Raw genomic sequence first — 20,397 nt, 5'->3', positions numbered from 1 at the left:
GGCCTGTCAAAATGGCAGACAGACGGACTTCCTTCCGAGTGATAGCACAGGGAGAGGTCACGGCACATGGGTCGTACCGGATGTACAAAGACTCTCGGAGAGAGTCAGTGACCGGTGACGTCTCATCAAAGCGGAGAACAGAGCCTATGACCTCTCTGGTCAAGGACACAGACAAGAGAACAAGGATTCATTATTTTTAATTGGGCGTCCAGCACTCTGACACTGACTGACGGAGACTCAGGGTGGAGAAATATCCCGCAATTTTCTTGAACTACTTAAGCTACAAGCTGGCCGTCCCGGAATATTTTACATGCGCTAAAAGGCACCGTAAAAGTACCAATTTGGTCAAAGGTGTATTTAGATTCACCCAAACCTTTGAATTGTGGATCTAAGTGGCTGATTGTCTTTGGCTACATCCAAAATATTCTGCATTTAATTATTCTACTACGGCCTACATGCAGAGGAAGCAAGCTGTTGTTGTGTCCAGCGGCATTCTAAGTTGTCAGGAGCAGATGTTAAAAGTCACAGTTTACGTATTTATGGAGGGCGCCGGGCGCAAAACAACAGGATGTTTCTTTGTTTATTAAGTCTTTTTTGCCTTGATTTTGTTAAGCTCACAAAGAAACTGTAAACAAACTAAAGGATAAATGCATCCCAGTGCGGCAGGGACTTCAGCAACCCAGCAGAGCTACGAGCGTGAGAACAGACAATGAATCCGAGGGCAAACCAATGAGGAATGGGTGTTGCCAAAATGTATTGTCCCATACATAATCTAGTAAACTTGATGTGTTAAATATAAATCAAGGTGTGTATCTTTATCAAGCCCAATATGTTTTATATTATAGCTTGCCAGTGTACAGAGGAAATCTTAAATACCTGGAAGATTCAGGTTCCATGAAGTCTCCTTTGAAGGTGGCATTGAGCTGTTTCTCTCTGGTTAGCAGGTCGTCGATAAGGTTCTGCCTCCTATCGGCTTCGGGCTGCATTCTGATGAAGCCATGTCAAGGTCATGCACAAAGGTCAACATCCATGAAACCACCTTGGATGCCCCTGACACTTTTTATTGGGCCAGTTTGGAATTAACCCATGAGCACAGAAACCGTTTCATTTTCGAAGTCAGAGCCTTTATGCAACACTGTACCGCCCTCTATGGGAAGACAACTGCTACTGAAAGCAAGGGGAACCCTCCAGCACGAAAACTTAATCTCAAGCACATGACACCCACTGTTTGGAACATTCTCAGAAGAAAGGATACAGGCGCCGGCTTGATGATGCTCGCAACAAACCCTCCTTAAGCTGGGCAATATTCTGCTTGAGCTTCTGCAGTGATGCCCGAAGGGTCATGTTGATCTGAAAAGACAGAAGATATTCACACTGACTGGCTACCAGAGAAACCTGACTGTATCTGGAAATGCATCTTTGTTTGTGAACGTAACAACGTACCTTTGCAGGGTTCCCCCCTGTTCTCTGCTGCCTGTTGCGCTCATTAATGTTTTCTGCCGTTTCCTGTGCCAAGCGACAAGTGGCGTCATAATTCTGTAACCTGTAGATCAATGAGCAAGATAGAGATGTCGTTCAAGGATCATTTATTGTCATCATTTGACACAGGGATCCACAACAAAATCAGTTGAAGCTCATTTTATAACACGTGAAAAACAAAACAAAAACAGTTGTGCATTGCTGTAGTGGATTTTTGTTCTTAAATTTGCATCATAAGGAATGTAAACAACAGCAGCAGAGCCAATAATATGGCTGACATCTGCACATACATGTTTTTAGGAACGCGTGTAAATTGACCTGGAATCTCTGACTTGTGACAGACAGTTAGCATAGATAAATCACAGAGCCATGAGATAAATTAGAGTTAAATGAATTATGTGGTTAATGTGTGATGTAAAAAACTAAATGATCAATCACCGAACATTGGATTTGGACAGGGTGAAGACAATTGACTTGTCTGTTTCCTAATGTTGTGCAACCTACGACAAATATGCATTTCAATAAAATGCAGTGCAACACGAGCTACTTTGGCTTTTTCTAGCTTATGATGTCCAGCTGGCAGGCTGCCAGAGGGATGCGTGGAACTCGTTAGACGTTTTTGATGCTGGATTTCTGACTGACTGACATTATTTAATACAAAGCAAATGCATTGCACTGTGGTGTGTTATAGTCATTAATGTTTAGTATTATGGGGTAAAACTTACTAAAACGAGCCCAACACATAGCCGCACTCATCATGTGACATTGTTTAGCATTGCCTTTTTCCTCTTTCGGTTCTGTTGACGGGACCGAGCTTCAGTCTGAAAACTAAATTCAGGCATATCGCTTAAAAAAACAAAACACGAATTTCATCGGTCTGATCCAGTACCGCATTACAGACGTTTATTCCAGAAATCGTCTAAATGGTTTATTGGAGTGTGTGTGTGTGTTGTATTTGGTCAACGTTCATCTTGACAAGGAAGAGCTCACGACCCGTTTAGCTAGCACAGGGTAGCAATACAGAGAGTAACCGAGCTGAGTTAATACATTTTACAGCATTTACGGTCGCATCCGAACACACTGCTTACCACGGGTCCTGAGACATTGTGATAACAGTTAGCTACGACGAGAAAATCCACTTAGTTCGAACCATCCGGCAGTAATCACCAGCAAACGCTTCCTTATTTTGATGTGACGTCACAACGGCACGCTGCGAGGGACAATCTTTAAAAAGCAAATCATTACAGTACAAAGAGATATGATTGAACAATGTGGAAAAACTTAAAACAGCGAAGCCAAATTGACAATAAGTATAGATCGATAGGTAGATCATATAACTAGATACATGAAATGATAGTACATGTGCATAATATAAATAAATATACTTACTTATTGCATTATTACATTCCAGCAGTAGATGCATAAATCCTCAAATAGATTATGTACAATCGCAAACATAGTAAATCACGTCATTCATAGTTTATTCTGAGACCCAGTAATAATAAAAAGCATTCTGTCTTGGTCAAAACACCAGAAATTGTGACATAGTTAGATTTTTTTGGTATTAGCCGGTATGTAGCAGCTAATATTGGTTGAGAAAAAAAACAATCTGTATTGGATTTTTAAAACCGAGGGTTCGCAAGTGTTTCAGATTTTATGGATATGATGCATATGGATGAATGTAATATCTATTCTAAATTTGATGTTAATATTATAATACATTCTACATTTTTTCCACAGTGGTAATGTGTAACTGTTCTGTTGTTCCACAAGGTGGAGTGAATACAGTATTTGTTGATAAAAAATTATAACAACTTCAAAGGCAAAGTTTTAAATTCAAAATTACTTTTTAGCTCAACTTCCAACCCTACAATCTTTTTGGAAGAATGTTTCTGGAAAGGTGAGCCCATAATTACACAAGTGTGTGCCATAAATGCTTTCGCGAGGGTCCTACAGCTGTTTTTAAACATCCATTATTACATTATTTCACCAGTTATAAATCAATCAATTTACTAAATATTATCAATACTAATCTATTAGTTTGGACTCCTGTATAAACACCTGGGCAAGAAGCCAACAGACTCACAAGTGACACAAGCAAAGTATAACCACCAGGCGGCTCTACAGGATCTCTGAATGATGAGAACAAAAGTATAAATACACACAATAAAACAACAACGCTTGAGTGTGTTTTCCTATGATGAAGTAAACCTGCATACTTTTTCCTAAAGCTTTTTGTGTGTGTGCAATCAGCTACGCTCATTTGGATCACCCTGATGGCTGCAGGCACTTCTTCAAAGTAATCCAGACAGCTTTGTGGTTTAACTGAAATTATTATTGGGAGAAAAACATTTTGCATACATCACACTTCAACATCAACTTCCTATGCTTCCTGTGCTTTATAACTCTATATTAAGTCAGAACACTTGAGATATCCAATAATGTGTTATTTAATCCAATGGGAAAAATTACTGACTGCAATTTTACGAGACCGAGGAAATGAAGCGAAAGCCAAAAGTGTGAAGAGAGGCCCCCGAGAGGCCCCACAGAGGCCCCGCTCTTGGTCAGTTGGCATCTGCGACTAAATTGATGTTATTTGTGATTTATATTATGCACCGCAACAGAACATCTGAGCATTAAGTTGATTTTATAAGATTTACTCAGTGATGATCCCAAAGAAAGCCAGCCCACAAGATACAGGACAGACACTGTGCGATGTATACAGCTCTGGAAACACACTGCATACAACAACATACAAAAGCATACAACGTATACAAATACTTTCCTGTTTTTAGTGTATTTTATATAATTCTTTGTATAATAGATATATTCGATAAAAAAAATTAACAATCGTGCAGACTGGAGAGGCCTCTTTCGTCTTTTTTTGACAAAATCTGTCTGCCTTAGCTCTTGGTTGTTTTAACTGCGTATTATTTTTCAAATGTAGAATAATGTCTAGCAGAGAGAGAAGGGAACTTATGTTCACTTTTTCACTCTTCCCTTATCCTTGCTTTCTGCACTGTTTTCTGAACATTTCCTTTACTGACACACATCGTTCACATGGACCTAAAGCGACGTAAGCAGCATGGCTCTTGTGACAATACGGGTCTCCATAGACTGAATAGTATGCAGGCTGAATGATGTCTGTGTTTTTCTCACTTACATTGACCCCCAAATTCTTACAAGCATGACGTGGTAGTATTCCAGCCCTCATGGAAATCCACATTAAGGGCCGACAGCGTGCCTTTCCCCCGCCCCACTGGGGGGGCGTATAGTTTGTTTTTCAACTGCGTTACATGTGGAGCCCACATATGAGATAAGGGCCCGTCAAGGTTTTCTGTGTCATGGCCAAACAGTAGTCGTGTTTGGATCAAAACATACATCTGTTGTGTGAAATAATAACCTTTGGAGGACTTCTTGGAACAGACTCAATTGACATTAAACACAAGGCGGTTTCAAAGAGGGGAACATGATCACCCTTATGTTTCTGATTACCTTATTATACTTATTAAATTCTTTGTCAGGTCTCCCGATAAACTAATATTATTAAAAGCTCATCTGTAACAACTGCAACAGCGATGAAAGATCCCTTGAGAAGTGAGTGGACGTAAAGTGTGTCATTGTCAAGCGATGTCATGTGATCTGGAGGTTTTTCATTCCTTAAGGATGATGCTTCTGATTTTGGGGTCACCGAGGGGACAGTCCAGTCAGACTGATCACTTCTCAGAATGACACACTGCACGTTGCCAGAAGTAAAACAGGAAAAACTGCTCAGTTGTTTGTTTTTGTTTTTCCCACAACTTTCAAACGGCTGGAGTCACCACAAACAAACCCTACCACCTGTCTCACATGACCACAGCCCACAGGCCTGTATATAACGCCCCGGCCGTCGGAAACGTGCAGCTTAGTGGCACTTTAACTTTCGCGCGGAGGGACAAGACCTGAGACGATGCTCGATGTTTCAAGAACGCCAGAGTTCTCCAACTGCGGAAATATGGATTCCATCTTAGTGTGCGACGCGACCTCTGACCAGGACCTGGGCTCCGTGGCCGGGGGCAGAGGCCGGCAAAGGTCTCACTCCTACTACAATCCAGAGGAAAGCAAGAACTGCGATGCACAGACAGAGAAGGCCTTCCTCAGACCTCGCTCCAGGTATGTGCTGCTTTTCATGATCAGACGACAGGCACTTATAATTATGTGGATTTGGTTTGAATATTGTGGGGAAACATAAGAAAATAGCGGTCACAATTATAACAGAGTTAATACTGATTCCCTGCTCTCCAGGTCCTTTTACAGTTGTGAGACGACAGAGCTTAACTCCGATTTTGACGCGGCAAACCTCTTAAGGTCCGAACCACTGAGACACAGGGCAAGCTCCCTCCTTCAGTATCAAGTGAACAAGAAGGAAAAGAGAGAAGGAGATGGGGCCGGTGTTCGAGTCAACTTGAAGAAGTCTAAACGAAGCAAGCACTCACAAGCAAGAGAACATATTGGTACTGAATTTATACTTTTTTTTCTCTTTTATAACAGCATGTATTTTTCTTTCAAAGTCTATTTGCATAAACGTAAACTTGCATGTGTGTGTTTACTTTGCTCAGGCAGTAAAGGCAATCTCATGATGACCATATCTGAGTCGGACAAGTGGGAGATTGACTCCTGCTCGGGGATGAAGTACGGGCAGTTTGTGGACTGGGAGAAGATTGACCCCGAAGCTGCGAGACGATACCAGCAGATCCTGCAGAGCGACCACCAGCAGCTGAAAACCATGGGCCGAGAGGGATTCTGGGCGACGCCGCACACGCTCAGGGCCAAAGCTTACAACCACATCATCCACAGCATCAATTCTAGGCAATGATTGTCACATTGAATTTCATAAACGATGTCACGGAGCACACGTGCATTGATCGATTTTTGCAAAATCTGAGTGTGCTTTTCTAAATTCAAATGCATTGCTGTGAAAATCTGCAGCAGGTGCGTCACTCCAGACAGAAGTGCTCACCATGAACTGGCCAAGCAGCACTTTGGAGAACAGAAAATCAGCACCCATCCGGTCCCAGAGTACATGGAGGCAGGGGATATACCCAGGTACTTTTGTGAGATAATGTTGTTGTTGTGTCGTAGACATAGTAAAATACACTGCCTGGCCAAAAACAAAGTCGCCACTAAAAAAAAGGTCACACACTAATATTTTGTTGGACCGCCTTTTGCTTTGATTACAGCACGCATTCGCTGTGGCATTGTTTTGATAAGTTTCTGCAATGTCACAAGATTTATTTCCATTCAGTGTTGCATTCATTTCTCACCAGGATCTTGTATTGATGATGGTAGAGGCTGCGCAAAGCCTTCTCCAGCATATCCCAAAGATTCTCAATGGGGTTAAGGTCTGGACTCCATGTGTGATCATGATGTCTCATGTTCCCTGAACCACTCTTTCATAATTTGAGCCCGATGAATCCTGGCATTGTTATCTTGGAATATGCCCGTGCCATCAGGGACGAAAAAAATCCATTGATGGAATAACCTGGTCGTTGCTGAACCTGGCCGTTGCTGAACCAAGACTTGACCAACTGCAGCAACCCCAGATCATAGCACTGCCCCCACAGGATTGTACAGTAGGCAGTAGTAGATAAATCCAGGTGGCAACTTTTTTTTTGGCCAGGCAGTGTATAAAACCAGTTGTTACCTTAAGAACCCTAAAGAGAGGCGCGGGAGAACCAGAACTGAGAGGGGCAGACCCTGCTGCAGTGAAGTTAAAAGGTTTCTGAAGGGACTCAGGATGTCAGTTAATTTGGTTAGGTTTTTGACTGACCTCTGGTGGATGTAAAATGTTGTTTTCTACTTGGAGAAACATTTTATGCTTTACATGTTGAGTTATTAGGTCTACCTTTTACCCCCATGTGAATCCAGTTCTCCGTCTTCTTCTTATCCAGATACTGTCTCAACAAAGCGGGCCTGAACTCCGTGAAAAAGATCCTCATTTGCCTCGGCAAATGCTTCCCGAACATGAACTTCTGCCCCATCCTGCCGGAACTGGTCTCCCTCATCCTCCACTTCAGCGAAGACGAGGCCGAGTGCTTCAGCAGCGTGTCCCGGCTCATCTGCTACACCGACCCCAACAAGCGCTACATTGACCAGACCTTCCTCACCTACCGCGCCTCCTGCATGACCTTCGGAGACCTCGCCAACCGGTGCTGCAGGGGCATCCGCAAGCTCATCGCCAGCTCTCACCAGAACCTCTTTGAGTTCTACTCTGACTGGATCATGTGGATATTCGCCGACCTGCCGTTCACGTACGCCATCAGAGTGCTGGATGTCTACATCCTGGAGGGCTACAAGGTCCTCTACAGGTTTGTTGGCGCTTCACATGGAAACAACATGGCTGTTGCGTCCGGAGCCACGGCGTAACCGTGTCCTTCTATGCGCAGGGTGGCGCTGGCTTTGCTCAGCCTCTACAAGGTGTCAGTATCGTCCAGAGTGGCAGACGTGGAGGACTTTCGCACGGACATGAAGCGGTTCGTGGAGAGTGTGGCTCGCCACTGCACGGCTGAGAAGCTGTTGGAGAGGGCCTTCATGATCCCGATGGCCACGCGGAGTGAGCTCAACCTCCTGTTCAATGCCAACAAGGACGCCCTCATGCAAAAAGGCGTCGGCACGCACCAAAAGAGGTGGGTCAGCGGTCAAAGGTTTTGATATAGAACAAAGGAATGTGTTCATAATAAGTTAAAGGACCTTTCATGATGTGTAAGTGCTGGAAAGAAATGCCCACATTTATCTTGTTTCAGTTTCATATTCTCATCATTCCTATGTCCATAAAGGCAGTCGGTCGAGACGGTGAACTTCAGCGACTTCGCCTCCAGTGTTGTGACTGGGACCGAGATGAGAGTCGTCTGGGCCTGGATACCCGAGCGCTTCTCACTTTTCAGCCCCGTCAGGCTGTTCAGCACGGCGGAACATGGGAGAAGCCTCGCTTCGTGAGTCACCTTCATCCCACGCGCTATTGAGAAAAAACACACTGATGAATTATGGCGAGAAGCGTTTTCTCCATATATCAAAGGCTGTCATGTCTTTTAATTATGTCTCCTTATATTTGTACAATTAAAAGGGACATTTCACCCAAAAAAATCAAAAACACATATTTTTCTGTTTCAGTCTAGTTAATTTTGGTGCGAGTACTCTATAGTTTTGAAGATATCGGCCTTAAATATGTGTATTTTTTTTACTCTAGGGTAAACTGTCTCTTTAAAATGAGGTCATGGATCAATAACTGCTGAGCACCATGTGCCAGCATTGAAAAGCTGCTTCTTAGAGCTAGTTACATAACAGAAAGAGCCGGCGTGTTTTCACTATCAACATGTTTGCTTTGAGAGTGAAAGTCAAGCGACTCACAGTTCAGTTCACGCTGTTTACGAAAGAAATACCTAAAATTGAAACAACTCGTTCTGATCTGTCTGTTATTTTAAGAAGTATCAGGTTATCGAAATTAAAAACAACACTAAGTGGTGTTTTTTCTATCTCTCTCATATAGATTCTATTCACATGTGGAGGGACACGAACCAGCGGTCTTGATTATCAAAACTATGTCTGAAGAGGTAATAGACGATGAATAGTGCAATATTTTGCTCCATGTGCTTTTCTTTTTTTATTTCATAGATTTGAACCCAATGTGTCTAAAAGCCACTACTGAAAAAAATGAGTTTACGGATTTTGTACTGAAATCATTCTCATTTCCCAGGTCTTCGGTGCCTTCTTGTCAACAGACATGATACAAAGGAAAGAACACAACTCTGAAGGACTCACATACTTTGGAACCGGGGAATGTTTCGTTTTTACGGTGAGACATATTCCTTCTTTCTTCTTCAGTTCAGCCAGCCGAAGGTTTGCTGCGACTTGCCATGAGTCGATTTTTGAGTCAACTTTGCTTCATTACCGTTTAATAAACCAGATTTTTGTCCCCTCCCCCCACATCAGCTGCGTCCCAACATGGAGCGCTATCAGCAGGCTATGGTCAACATAATGACCAGAGCAGCTCCCCCTCAGCAGGATCGAGACAGTGGCTTCGCTTCCTCTCCGGTGTCCAAAAGCGGCTGCTCCCTGACCTGTCCCGCTGGAACCCTACAGGACCCAAGCTACTTGACGATCCCCTTGACCGTCCCATCAGAGGAGCCCACGGCGGCCAAAGAGTCAAGGAAACCCAAGGAACAGGAAGCGTCCATGTTCATCGCAGGCACTGACAGTCAGCTCATCATCGGTACGACAGGGGAACATATCGTCAGGTCTTATTTGTTGTGTCATAAAATGTTCTGGTGCGTATGAGGTGCTGATGTATTTCCTTTCTTAGGTGGTGACGGAGGCCACGCACTCTGCCTACAGGAAGACCTGAAGTTGGGGCACTCAGAGCCTTGTGACACATTCAAGAGCTCCCAACTCTGCAAGGGCCATTTCAAGATCCAGGCCCTGGAAGTTTGGGGCATCCAGAACTCTATTTCCCTTTCTGAATGCTTTCCCTGTCAGTAGAGAGAGAGAGAGAGAGAGAGAGAGAGAGAGAGAGAGAGAGAGAGAGAGAGAGAGAGAGAGAGAGAGAGAGAGAGAGAGAGAGAGGATGAAGCCTTTTTAGTACAAACACAGATTTGTATGTTCCTTTTATTTTGCAAAATGCACATGTGTGCATGTGGCATATTGTAAAGTAATTGAGGAAGATTTTACTTGACTTTGATGTGGTGATGTGAAGCCATGCTTATTTGTCCTTACAAGCTCACATAAAGAATGGTTCCTCTCACAGGGAAGCTCTCGTAAAACATAAGGAAAATCTCTGAATGAAAAGTGTATCACAGTGTAGTTACAAAAGCTAGCATGCAACACCATCTGCTGTAATGAATACCATCTTTTATTTAGCAGTTTATTTGCGTTTGATACACAATTAAACGTCATGCCCTTTTTTTTTACATGTTGTCATCAGTAACTTTCTCTTTGTGTTTAATAACTTATCCAGATATTGACCTATTGTGAACTTTCTTTTTTACTGTGTAATGGACCAAACGCAAAAGCGTTTCATACTGAATTTGTATTTTTTCTTTTTTTACTTTTTGTTTAACCTTTTTGATTCCTCAGTTGTCAACTTATGAAGGTTATTACCAATAAGGGGTGTATGGAGGGTATGCCTGCTTATTTTCTGTTAAAATGACCTGAAGGGCTTATAATGTCCTTTACAGCAGAAATAACTTGTACAATAGTGCACTAAATTAGACTAGCCTTGAGCGACCAGGTCCTCGTAGCCAGAAATAAGATGAGACATATGCTGCGTTCTAGTGCTACTAAAACTATCGTTTGTGGTAGAAGGATACAGCTGAACTTGATATGAACTGCAATAAAGACACAACCACATATAATAAAAACGATCTAAACAACCAGCATACCTGTTGATTTGGATTCCGTTGTACACCAGTGGAGGGTTCGGATGAGCCACCTGTAAACTTACTTCACCTCAGTTACAGGTTTCTTTTTTTTTTTAAATAAAACATTGCGTTGCACACGGTGCATACTGTCATCTTATCTTTCCGACGCCACAGGACAACGCCGGTGGCCTACGAGGCGCACAAGCGGTAGGAGCCTATGAATGAAAATAACGAATCGACAACAACCGTTAAACTTCCGACTTTTACGTCATGCATTTAAAGGCATCGCGCAAGGACCGGGCTCCGGGCACCAACAGCTCCGCCCATGCTACAGCTTGTTCGGCAAGCTGTGGCGACGTGCTTCCTTTAAATGTGAAGTGGGTTGACTTTAAAACGTCGCGGAGAAAAAGATGCGACCGACCTGCGGTTGTGAGGATTATTAGAGAGGTGGGACTCGATCTTGTATGCCCCCTGCTGAACCGTAGCCGCTGTTGTTATGTTAGCCGAGGCGGCAACAACGTTAGCTGTCGGCTAAGTTAGCCGACAGCTAACGTTGACCTGTGTGTGTGCGTGCTTGTGCGCATGTGTGTCCCAGATAAACAACCATCCAATGTCTTTTTTCCTTCTTACAGCCACTGAAGCAATAAAATAGTTTGTGTTAACCGTGTGTGTGTGTGTGTGCATGGCGGGGAGGGGGGGGGGTCTCTGTCATGACACGGGCTCATGCTAAACTCATTTAAAAAACATTTCGGCTATGCGTTCGTTGCCCTGCATGTTTCCAGATGTTGCATCCATCCCATCCACGTGTGGTGTTGTTTTCTTGAATCAGCTATACAAGCTACACAGCTGGTCGGCAGGCTAATGCTGTATAAATATAGTCTCACCAAACCAAACAATGCTGAAAAAAACAATAATATACCCAAGAATGGGACCATCATGATTTCTTATCCCTGCTTTAGGGGCTTCTGGGTAAAATAAGAGAAGCTTCTAGTTCATCACATGTCAGCTGGCAGCTACATTTTAATGATGAAGCCCATCACTGCTTTACCCAAATAGCTCAACCCAGCCATACATGGAACATCTTGTTATCTCTCCTGCTTTCATCATGTGACATGTTAAAAAGTTGTGATCTCAGTCGTGAAAGATACATTGTTGCATTGCTGCTAAACAGATGCAGGGCTTGCCAAGTGGTGTGCAATTGTACTACGCTACATTTATGACATTTCCATTCATGATTCGTGAAAGCTCGACAGCGTTGTTCATTACTGTGGACAATAAGTTGCCGAACATTGCTGTTGAGACTTCCCAAATTAGCTTTGTGGTCGTTGAGCAAAATGTCACCATAGAGCGTTGACAAGTTTGTTTCAGTATATCATACAAAATCTCAGGGATTTATGTGTGTTTACATTGGAAAAGAATAGCTTTTTAACAATATATCCTGACATTTCTTTTAGGGCCGTTCTGTTGAATTTTACAGATCTTGAAAAGGCCAACACTGAATCCATGCTCCACAATACCGATGTTTATATTAATTTTTTTGTTCATTTACAATTCTTCTGCTTATGTCTGTCTCTGCCACCTGCTCTTGTGAAGAGGCTGCCGCCATGGGCCCAGGCGCTGCGTCTGTCCCCAAAGCAGGATCCTCTGAGGAAAGTGAGTGTCCGTCCCTTCTTTGTGTTTTTGCCATTTTTGCATGGGTCCTCCCTCATCATTTTGAGTAATATCAGTCGCTGAGGAAAAAGGTTGTTTATTTGATGTGACTGTTCCTCAGATCCCGGAGAAGCCAGCGTGAGGGAGATCTCGGAATCGGGTTCCAATGGCGAGAAACAGCCTGAGAGCGGCGCATCGGACAAGAGTTACCCTTGCACTGTCTGCGGCAAGATCTTCGACAGGCCGTCAAAGCTGGAGAGGCATAGACCTGTGCACACAAGGAAGCCCAAGACCCTGCACCAGTGTCAGCACTGCGACAAGAGTTTTGTGCAGCACGAGAAGCTGCTCCGACACCAGAGTTGCCACAACCGGACGAATAAGCATCCCTGCCCCGACTGCGGGAAGGTGTTCAACAGGCCGTCGAAGCTTGAGAGGCATAAGAGCATCCACGAGAAGAAGCCTAAGGTGCCCCACCAGTGTTCGTACTGCATGAAGACATTTAGTAAGCTGAACAAGCTGGTCCGCCACAGGCGGATGCACACCGGGGAGAAACCCTTCACCTGCTCGGTCTGCGGCAAAGGCTTTTCTGAGTCAGGCCACTGCAAGGCGCACGAGAAGACGCACGAGGATCAGCCGGAGAAGCCTCACTGCTGCGCCGACTGCGGCATGTGCTTCTTCAAGGCCTCGGAGCTCCGCCGGCACTTCCGCTCCCACACGGGGGAGAAACCCTTCCGGTGCACCCTGTGCGAGAGCCGCTTCTCCCGCTCCGAAGGACTCAAAAGGCACATGAGGAGCCACACGGGGGAGAGACCCTACAAGTGCATTATCTGCGCCAAGGGGTTTTATTCCCGCCAGGATATGAATATTCACGGTTTGACCCACTCGGGGGAGAAACCGCACCTCTGCCCCGTGTGCGGCAAGGGCTTCTCACAGCTGGGCAACATGAAGGAGCATGAGCAAAATGTCCACATCAAGTCCGAGAAGTACATCTGCAACGAGTGCGGGGCGACCTTCACGCGGTACAAGTCGCTGACGAAACACCAGAGGACGCATACGGGCGAGCGGCCCTATCTGTGCCTCACATGTGGTCGCAGGTTTTCCTGGAGTCACTCTCTCAGCAGACACCGGAGGACGCACTCACACAGACAGATGTCCGCGGACACGTCAAAGGACAGACAGAGTTTCGAAGGATGCTCGGAGAACCCCAGCAGCTGAGAGACCGAAGAAATTTCATCGTTCGAGCGAGCCTCCGTCAAGATCAAAAATAGTCATTTGTAGTATTTTGTAGCGCATTGAGAACTCATTTTGAAGCTCTTCACCTCGTCACTGCCTTATTTTGCCACAAAATATCTGTTATTACATTATTGTTTTTGTTATTATTATTTTTTATTATTTGTGTTCTGTGAATTGGGTGCAGACAGATCATGCAGACAGATCATGTGGCTATTTCAGTCGACTGTTGTATGTGGTGAAGCCCTGTTTACATCTTCCTTCATGACTGATTGGGATCGCTTTTAGCTTGTGTGGAAGATTATCTTGGACTGAATCCCTTATTTGTTATCAACCAAAAGATCTGACACAACCAAACTAGAGTCCAAGATCTGAACTTTGTATATGCAACCAAACCAATGCCAGAAACGATAGTGGCACATTGTTCAGTCCATACTAGTAGATCAGCGATTTTCTCCAATGTATCTTTTTCTTTCTTTTTTCTTTTTTCTAAAAATTACAATACAACTGAAATGGCAAAAATAAAAAATCTGTTTTTGTACTCATGTCAAAATCTTAAAAAAACATTTTTTTATTTTGTAAACTTTCATAACATAACAGTAACAGTTTCCTCTGGTAGGAGCGGCCTAAAATTGAAATGAATATACTTTTTTTTTCAACTTCATATATTCTCTTAAATGTGCATAAATGTACTTTCAGTTGTGCGCTGAGATATGAATTCCTTTAAGCTTAGTAAGTCTCTTTGGAAAGCTATTTTATCAAAAATATAGTCATCCAATAAACTATCTTCATAACAGCTATTGCAGTTTAATATATATGTTCTTATTATTGCATATGACGTTTTTGTTGTGTACCAAGCAATTCTGCTTCATGTGGCCTACTTGTGAAAACCACAGTTGCCTTTAAGTTGTTTAGTGCAATGTTGGCTCAGTCAAAATATGGCATGCAGTTTGTATTTATTTTTTGTAAAGAAACATATTTCTATTAGTCCCTTAGCATTAAAAACTAGGGATTAAATGAAAAAAAAAACTGATCTACCTATTCAATTTAATTGTTGTACGTTCACTCATTTCAAAGTATTCTTTAACATTTCCGAGGGCACATGAAGGCAACGAAGACGTTTCACCGACCAATGACAATGGCCAATAGAATCCCAGTGGTTGCCAAGTAACGTTTGTTTGGGTATGTAACGTTGGCGAAAACAACTGTAGTTTTCTCTTTTTGCGTGTGGAGGTTAATAGTTACACATTTCTTGTTAAAAGTAACACGGCGCCTTATCTTAACACTTTACAGGATAACATCCTTTTTTCAGCCATGGCTCTTGAAACACAGGGGATGCCTCAACTTGAACTCGAGGCTGTTATTGGGTTTAATGGTAAGTTTTCTTGCTCACTTTAACGCCACGATGTTAATCTAAGTTAACTCGTGGAGCACGCAACTCGCTTAGCTCACGTTAGCACGCACATCTGCGCACATGCAACTTTTCAACAAAAAAATGTTGTTGACGATTTTAAGTGAATACTATATTTTGTGATATACTTTAAATTATAATGTATGTTGGATTGAAACTGGAAAAGCTTGTACATTCTCATTGCTGTTCTGCTAATGTATTAATAATAAGAGTAATAATACTAATATTATATATGCCAACGCTCCGTCTTGTCTCGTCAGGGCACGTGTCTGCAGGTCTGAGAGTCCATCCGGACAGAGAGCACCTGATCTACGCGCTGGGATGCTCCGTCATCCTGAAGAGGATCAAAGATGGCAAGCAGGAGTTCCTTCATGGACACACAAACAATGTGTCCTGTATTGCAGTGTCCAAAGGTGGATCGTATATTGCGTCTGGACAGGTCACCTTTATGGGCTTTAAGGTCGGCAATAGATAAGCAGTGTGATTTTCTAATACCACCAGTACCACCTGTTTAATGTCACATGCAACATATATATATATATATATATATATATATATATATATATATATATATATATATATATATATATATATATATATATATATGTGTATATATATATATATATATATATATATATATATATATATATATATATATATTATAATGTATGTATACATTTATTTCCTCAAGGCAGAGCTTATCATCTGGGACTATACTCAGCGAGCAATCTATGCCCAGCTGCCGCTCCACAAGGCCAAAGTAGAGGCACTTGCCTTCTCTCCCAACGAAAAGTACCTTGTGTCCCTTGGAGGTCAGGATGATGGCAGGTATACGCATCATGTTTGGGGGGATGCGGACCGGAGTGAGCCATGCTCATTTTTAAATGAACCTACAACACAATTTCAATGTCAATGCTTTTGTGAGAGTAAACACAATCCAATTGCCACACACACACACACACAAACATTTTATCCCCGGATCGATCTCCACAGTTAGTTGGAGTAATAGTCAGAAACGATGTTTACTGCAGTGGCCATCTTTGTGCAAATCAAGACACTTCTCATGGCACATTATTAGTTAATAACACCTGATGAATACAGTACTTTCCCAAAAAATAAGTTATTATAATAAGAGAAAATGTAACATTTCCATATTCGTATTTAGTGTGTGTGTGTGGGGTGGTGTTTTCTGTGTGCCTCCAGCATAGTGGTGTGGAATATTGAGACCAAGCAGGCCATCTGTGGGAGCCTGGCTTCACCGCAGAGCGGCGGTCACTGTTTCACTGTGCATTACTCCTGCACCAACAACAACATCTTTGTTTCTGCCGGGAGGTGAGGGAGTGCCGTCTGCTGGCATTCTGTAAACCAACCAGTGTCATTCTAACTATTCTTTGTTCTGTATGTTAAAATCCTTGGTGGTGTTTTTTGTTTTGTTTTTGGTCAGCGGAACGTTGCGAGTCTGGGAGCTGGATCTTCCCAACAGGAAGATCAGGCCCATAGAGTGTCAGACAGGCATGCTGAAAAGGATTGTGAAATGTGTACAGGTATGAGACCATTAGAGTCTTTCGTTCACATTGTTTTTTTCGCCCGGCTTGTTTTACTGGCTTGCCATTCTTACAGGTCCATCTGAATGGCTATTACCATTAAAGTCACTCAATGATTGGTGGAGGAGGTGCAGCGGATGCATTTGGGGAGATAACTAATGATCTGTGAACACTGCGAGCAACTTAATGTAAAATAATCCTGTGGTTTTCCTGACCTTTTCAATTGTTCCAAAAGCATGCTGTACACCAACAAGTACACAGTACTCATCTTGACGTGTTTATATTATCCAGATCTCAGAAGACAATCAGTTCATTTTCTGTGGCACCACCAGTGGAGACATCATGAAAATCAACCTGAACACGAGGCTTCTGAGCAACTTTGGTCCAACTAAAGAAAAATACAGCATGGTAGGTCGGGGAGTCCGTCTAAACCGTGCCGGGTGTATCAACTATATATCTTGAATCTCAGTGCTCATGACTTTACTGCGTAGGGTGTCAATGTCCTAAGGATTCTGAAGTGTGGGAACCTGCTCGTGGGTTCTGGATCCGGCACCTTCGCTCTGTGTTCCAGTACTAACTTCAAAACCCTTAAGTGAGTCCCAACGACTGTGTCGGTTGAATCATCCCCATTAAAAAGATACTTACATTTGGTAATGGTGTGCATATCTTATACATTAGAATACTTGTCTTGGGTACCTCTTTGATGTCAACAGTTAATGTGTTTCGTTCGCAGTGCTCATTATCAGCTCCTTCTCATCTGCCCTCTTCTCGCACATTAGGAAAGCCCAGCTGGATAGGGGTGTGACCTCCATCGCTATTCGAGGAGAAGGCCAGCAGTTTTATGTTGGGACGGATGCGGCTCAGATGTACCGCTTCAGTTATGATGACTTCCAGGCGGAACTCATTTCCACCAGCCACAGCAGCGCCGTTAAGGACGTGGCCATATGTTTGTGAGTGGCACACAGGCAATCCGAGGAGGGAGTCAAAAAGGCAAAAGGCCGTGGCAAATAATATGCAGTTTATCTTAAATTAATGGACATTCATGTAATAACATTACTAATTTCCTCTAGTACCAAATATATGACACATGTAAGAGTATACTTCATTACTGTAATCTCTCATAATGCACAGGTTTAGTATCTCTTTGTGCTCACTAGAGGGCGACATTAGCTGGCCTCATCCATGTCAGTTTTAAGATGACATACAGTAGTTTAGGTTTTAGTAAAGGATAGATTGTACAGATACTTGGGTAATACCATATGCCTGAACTCAAGTAGCACTCTTTTATAAGAGAACTATAATTCCACATTTATTTTTCTTTGTGTGTGTGTTTTCCTAGTGGAACATCTGAATTGTTTGCAACCTGTTCTGAGGATGACATCAGGTTGTGGCATATAGACAAGCCCAAAGAGCTGCTGCGCATTACCGTACCCAACATGACCTGCAACTCCCTGGACTTCATGGTCGACGGACACAGCATCATCAGTGGTGGGAATCGGACGAGAGAAAACATCCGCTAACAAGTCCCCACAAAGAATAATCCATCATTTTGTTTGTGAGCATGAGTCGTCGTTCAGCAATTTTCACTCTCTTCTAGCTTGGAACGATGGCAAGATCCGTGTGTTCGCGCCTGAAAGTGGCCGGCTTATGCTCATCATCCACGACGCGCACAAGATGGGTGTTGCGGCCATCGCCGGCACCAAGGACTGTAGGAGGATCGTCAGCGGAGGAGGAGATGGACAGGTGAGTGGACATTATTCGCAAAACTATATAGCGACAATGTCACGTTGTAGAATTGCATGCCCATGAATATCGCCCAAGATGTCAGAGCCATGTCTTCACAGCAGAGACTCGGGTGCAGGGAAGGAACTCACCATTTTCTCCCCCAGAGGGAAGTCTTAAAATTTGAATTCGTACTTCTGTTTAGTTTTTTCTTCTAAAATGTTAAGCTGAATAAATATGCTTGCATGCAAATGGTCACATTAATCTATTATGCATCAATTATCCACACCCTGCAAATATACCTACCACATGTTATATTATGTACAGATGAGCACAGTTGCATACAGCGTGATTGCAGTTTGACAGATGTAGACAGGGGGGAGGAAAGGCAACTTTTTTATTTATTTATCCATAGTTGGCATTGAAACAAAGAGGAAAGAGTATTTTAAATGAAATGTTATATTGGTTGACTGATAAATGAGCTGGGGCTCACCCGTTGCAGGTCCGCGTTTGGGAGCTGCAGCCGCACAGCCATCGGCTGCTGGAGACCATGAAAGAGCACAGAGCTGGCATCACTTGTATCAAGATCAAGAGCGACAGCAAAGAGTGTGTCACTGCCAGTGCTGATGGCGCCTGCATCATCTGGGACATAGTGTAAGTACCTCACCTGCGCACCCAAACACGTTCCTTGCTCGTAGTAAGGACATTGACAGCAAAGCCACTTCACAAAGTCAAATTTTAAATAAATTAAGTGGAAAGAAAGACTCATTATTGGATATGTTAATCACATTATCTAGTAAAAAAAAAAAAAAAAGAACAATGCGATACATAATAGCTAATGATATACATATCCACAAGAGAGAAAATTACAGAAAATAGAGAGTGCTGCTTTCAGGTCTGCGTCGTAATGAGAGCGAAATGCTGAAGTCCTTCATCGGTGTCTGGCGGGCATAGAGGGAATAGAAAGGAATCCAGTGCATTCTTTATGAAGAAATTTCCAAATCCTTTAATCTGCAGAGCTTCTTTTTTGAGGAGAATAAAACCTTTAAAAAGCCGTCGTGTTTTTCCACTGTCTCGCCTCTTCAATGAACAAGTCTGTGGATTAAAGGCTTCCAGACTGTATGCATCAAGTGTGGCATGGATTGCCTTTTTTGTATGATGACTAACAGGCTGTTGAAGAGAATTTTAGTCTTAATTATTGTATATTCGCACCCTGACCGGCCAGATACGTCTGTCCACAGAGGAAGTGATTCATGCATGTTTCATTTAAAATGTTTCATTTCATTTTGCAGATTTGAACTATACAGACCAGCTTGTGTATATTTAATTTGCCTGGGGAGAAAAAACTAAAAACTAAACATGTTTGGTCACAAGAAAGATGCTAAATTACAAATTCAAAACAACTGACTCAATACGCATCTCTCAACAAGTAGACGCTAACAGTGCTGACAGAGCTGACAGAGCTAACAGTGCTAACAGAGCTAATAGTGCAGACAGAGCTAACAGTGCTGACAGAGCTAACAGTGCTGACAGAGCTCACACAGCTAACATTGTTGACAGTGCTAACAGAGTTAACAGAGCTCACAGTGCTGACTGAGATAACCCAGCTAACAGAGCTAACAGTGTTGACAGAGCTAACAGAGCTAACAGCGTGCACTTGAGAGGTAACCGATGGTGCCGTGGTTCGTGATTAGCGAACCACACACCGGGACGTGTTGCTGGCCAGGCCACGCAAAAAAAATAAATAAATAAAAAAAATAAAATAAATATATATATATATATATATATATATATATATATATATATATATATATATATATATATATATATATATATATTCGTATTTCGAATTCAGCACTTTCAAAAACTGCACTTGGCCGCTCGTGACCTTTTCTACACCACTGCTGCACTGGCAAAAACCTTCTCTCGCCTCTTGTTTTTTTTTCTTTTCTCCTTTCCTTTCATCTTC

At 42.9% G+C, this 20,397-nt stretch overlaps 4 protein-coding genes across 6 annotated transcripts in view; 3 read left to right on the top strand and 1 right to left on the bottom strand.

Annotated features, from left to right (window-relative positions):
- The window catches only part of stx8 (syntaxin 8), a 40,804-nt gene extending 38,109 nt beyond the window's left edge, over positions 1–2,695 (bottom strand). The window contains exons 1-4 of the mRNA XM_068592536.1: positions 2,568–2,695; positions 1,444–1,543; positions 1,256–1,350; positions 877–987 (exon numbers count right to left, since the gene is read on the bottom strand). Of these exons, the coding sequence (XP_068448637.1) occupies positions 877–987; positions 1,256–1,350; positions 1,444–1,543; positions 2,568–2,584 (323 nt within the window). The 5' untranslated portion in view covers positions 2,585–2,695. The remainder of the gene's footprint in view (positions 1–876; positions 988–1,255; positions 1,351–1,443; positions 1,544–2,567) is intronic.
- Positions 2,696–5,428: 2,733 nt separating this feature from the next.
- Positions 5,429–9,993, top strand: LOC137795252 (TBC1 domain family member 24-like). The gene is made up of 11 exons (XM_068592616.1): positions 5,429–5,631; positions 5,764–5,972; positions 6,078–6,327; positions 6,448–6,564; positions 7,410–7,826; positions 7,905–8,144; positions 8,295–8,450; positions 9,005–9,068; positions 9,212–9,310; positions 9,448–9,727; positions 9,818–9,993. The coding sequence occupies exons 1-11, from the start codon at positions 5,429–5,431 to the stop codon at positions 9,991–9,993; spliced, it is 2,211 nt and encodes a 736-aa protein (XP_068448717.1).
- A 1,052-nt stretch (positions 9,994–11,045) lies between these two features.
- On the top strand, positions 11,046–14,746 carry LOC137795019 (zinc finger protein 436-like). Of its 3 annotated transcripts, none has more exons than XM_068592229.1 (3): positions 11,046–11,078; positions 12,467–12,524; positions 12,643–14,746. In XM_068592229.1, exons 2-3 carry the CDS (start codon positions 12,476–12,478, stop codon positions 13,734–13,736), a joined length of 1,143 nt encoding a protein of 380 aa, XP_068448330.1. In that variant the 5' UTR covers positions 11,046–11,078; positions 12,467–12,475; the 3' UTR covers positions 13,737–14,746. The 3 variants fall into 3 exon arrangements, with proteins under 3 accessions (XP_068448330.1, XP_068448329.1, XP_068448328.1); XM_068592228.1 differs by lacking the exon at positions 11,046–11,078 and adding an exon at positions 11,190–11,318 and having other exon boundaries at positions 12,465–12,524; XM_068592227.1 differs by lacking the exon at positions 11,046–11,078 and having other exon boundaries at positions 11,190–12,524; positions 12,643–14,745.
- Positions 14,747–14,929: 183 nt separating this feature from the next.
- Positions 14,930–20,397, top strand: part of cfap52 (cilia and flagella associated protein 52) — a 10,470-nt gene continuing 5,002 nt past the window's right edge. The window contains exons 1-11 of the mRNA XM_068592224.1: positions 14,930–15,126; positions 15,423–15,622; positions 15,854–15,990; positions 16,366–16,494; positions 16,607–16,706; positions 16,998–17,114; positions 17,198–17,298; positions 17,486–17,656; positions 18,046–18,194; positions 18,304–18,449; positions 18,931–19,082. Coding sequence (XP_068448325.1) covers positions 15,066–15,126; positions 15,423–15,622; positions 15,854–15,990; positions 16,366–16,494; positions 16,607–16,706; positions 16,998–17,114; positions 17,198–17,298; positions 17,486–17,656; positions 18,046–18,194; positions 18,304–18,449; positions 18,931–19,082 — 1,463 coding nt within the window. The 5' untranslated portion in view covers positions 14,930–15,065. The remainder of the gene's footprint in view (positions 15,127–15,422; positions 15,623–15,853; positions 15,991–16,365; positions 16,495–16,606; positions 16,707–16,997; positions 17,115–17,197; positions 17,299–17,485; positions 17,657–18,045; positions 18,195–18,303; positions 18,450–18,930; positions 19,083–20,397) is intronic.

Source organism: Clinocottus analis, unplaced genomic scaffold (genome assembly GCF_023055335.1).
Source record: "Clinocottus analis isolate CAN_PGR_092001 unplaced genomic scaffold, fCliAna1.0.p SCAF_27, whole genome shotgun sequence".
Classification (NCBI taxonomy): Eukaryota; Metazoa; Chordata; class Actinopteri; order Perciformes; family Cottidae; genus Clinocottus; species Clinocottus analis.
This window is presented reverse-complemented; position numbering and strand designations above follow the sequence as displayed.

What these genes read in the sequence shown, in the direction of transcription:
- LOC137795252 (XM_068592616.1), top strand. Translation starts at nt 5,429, where the DNA reads ATGCTCGATGTTTCAAGAACGCCAGAGTTCTCCAACTGCGGAAATATG. An exon ending in TTCCTCAGACCTCGCTCCAG is followed by an intron (nt 5,632 to 5,763) that starts GTATGTGCTGCT and finishes CCTGCTCTCCAG; the next exon opens with GTCCTTTTACAGTTGTGAGA. An exon ending in ATCCACAGCATCAATTCTAG is followed by an intron (nt 6,328 to 6,447) that starts GCAATGATTGTC and finishes GAAAATCTGCAG; the next exon opens with CAGGTGCGTCACTCCAGACA.
- LOC137795019 (XM_068592227.1), top strand. Translation starts at nt 12,434, where the DNA reads ATGTCTGTCTCTGCCACCTGCTCTTGTGAAGAGGCTGCCGCCATGGGC. An exon ending in AGCAGGATCCTCTGAGGAAA is followed by an intron (nt 12,525 to 12,642) that starts GTGAGTGTCCGT and finishes ACTGTTCCTCAG; the next exon opens with ATCCCGGAGAAGCCAGCGTG.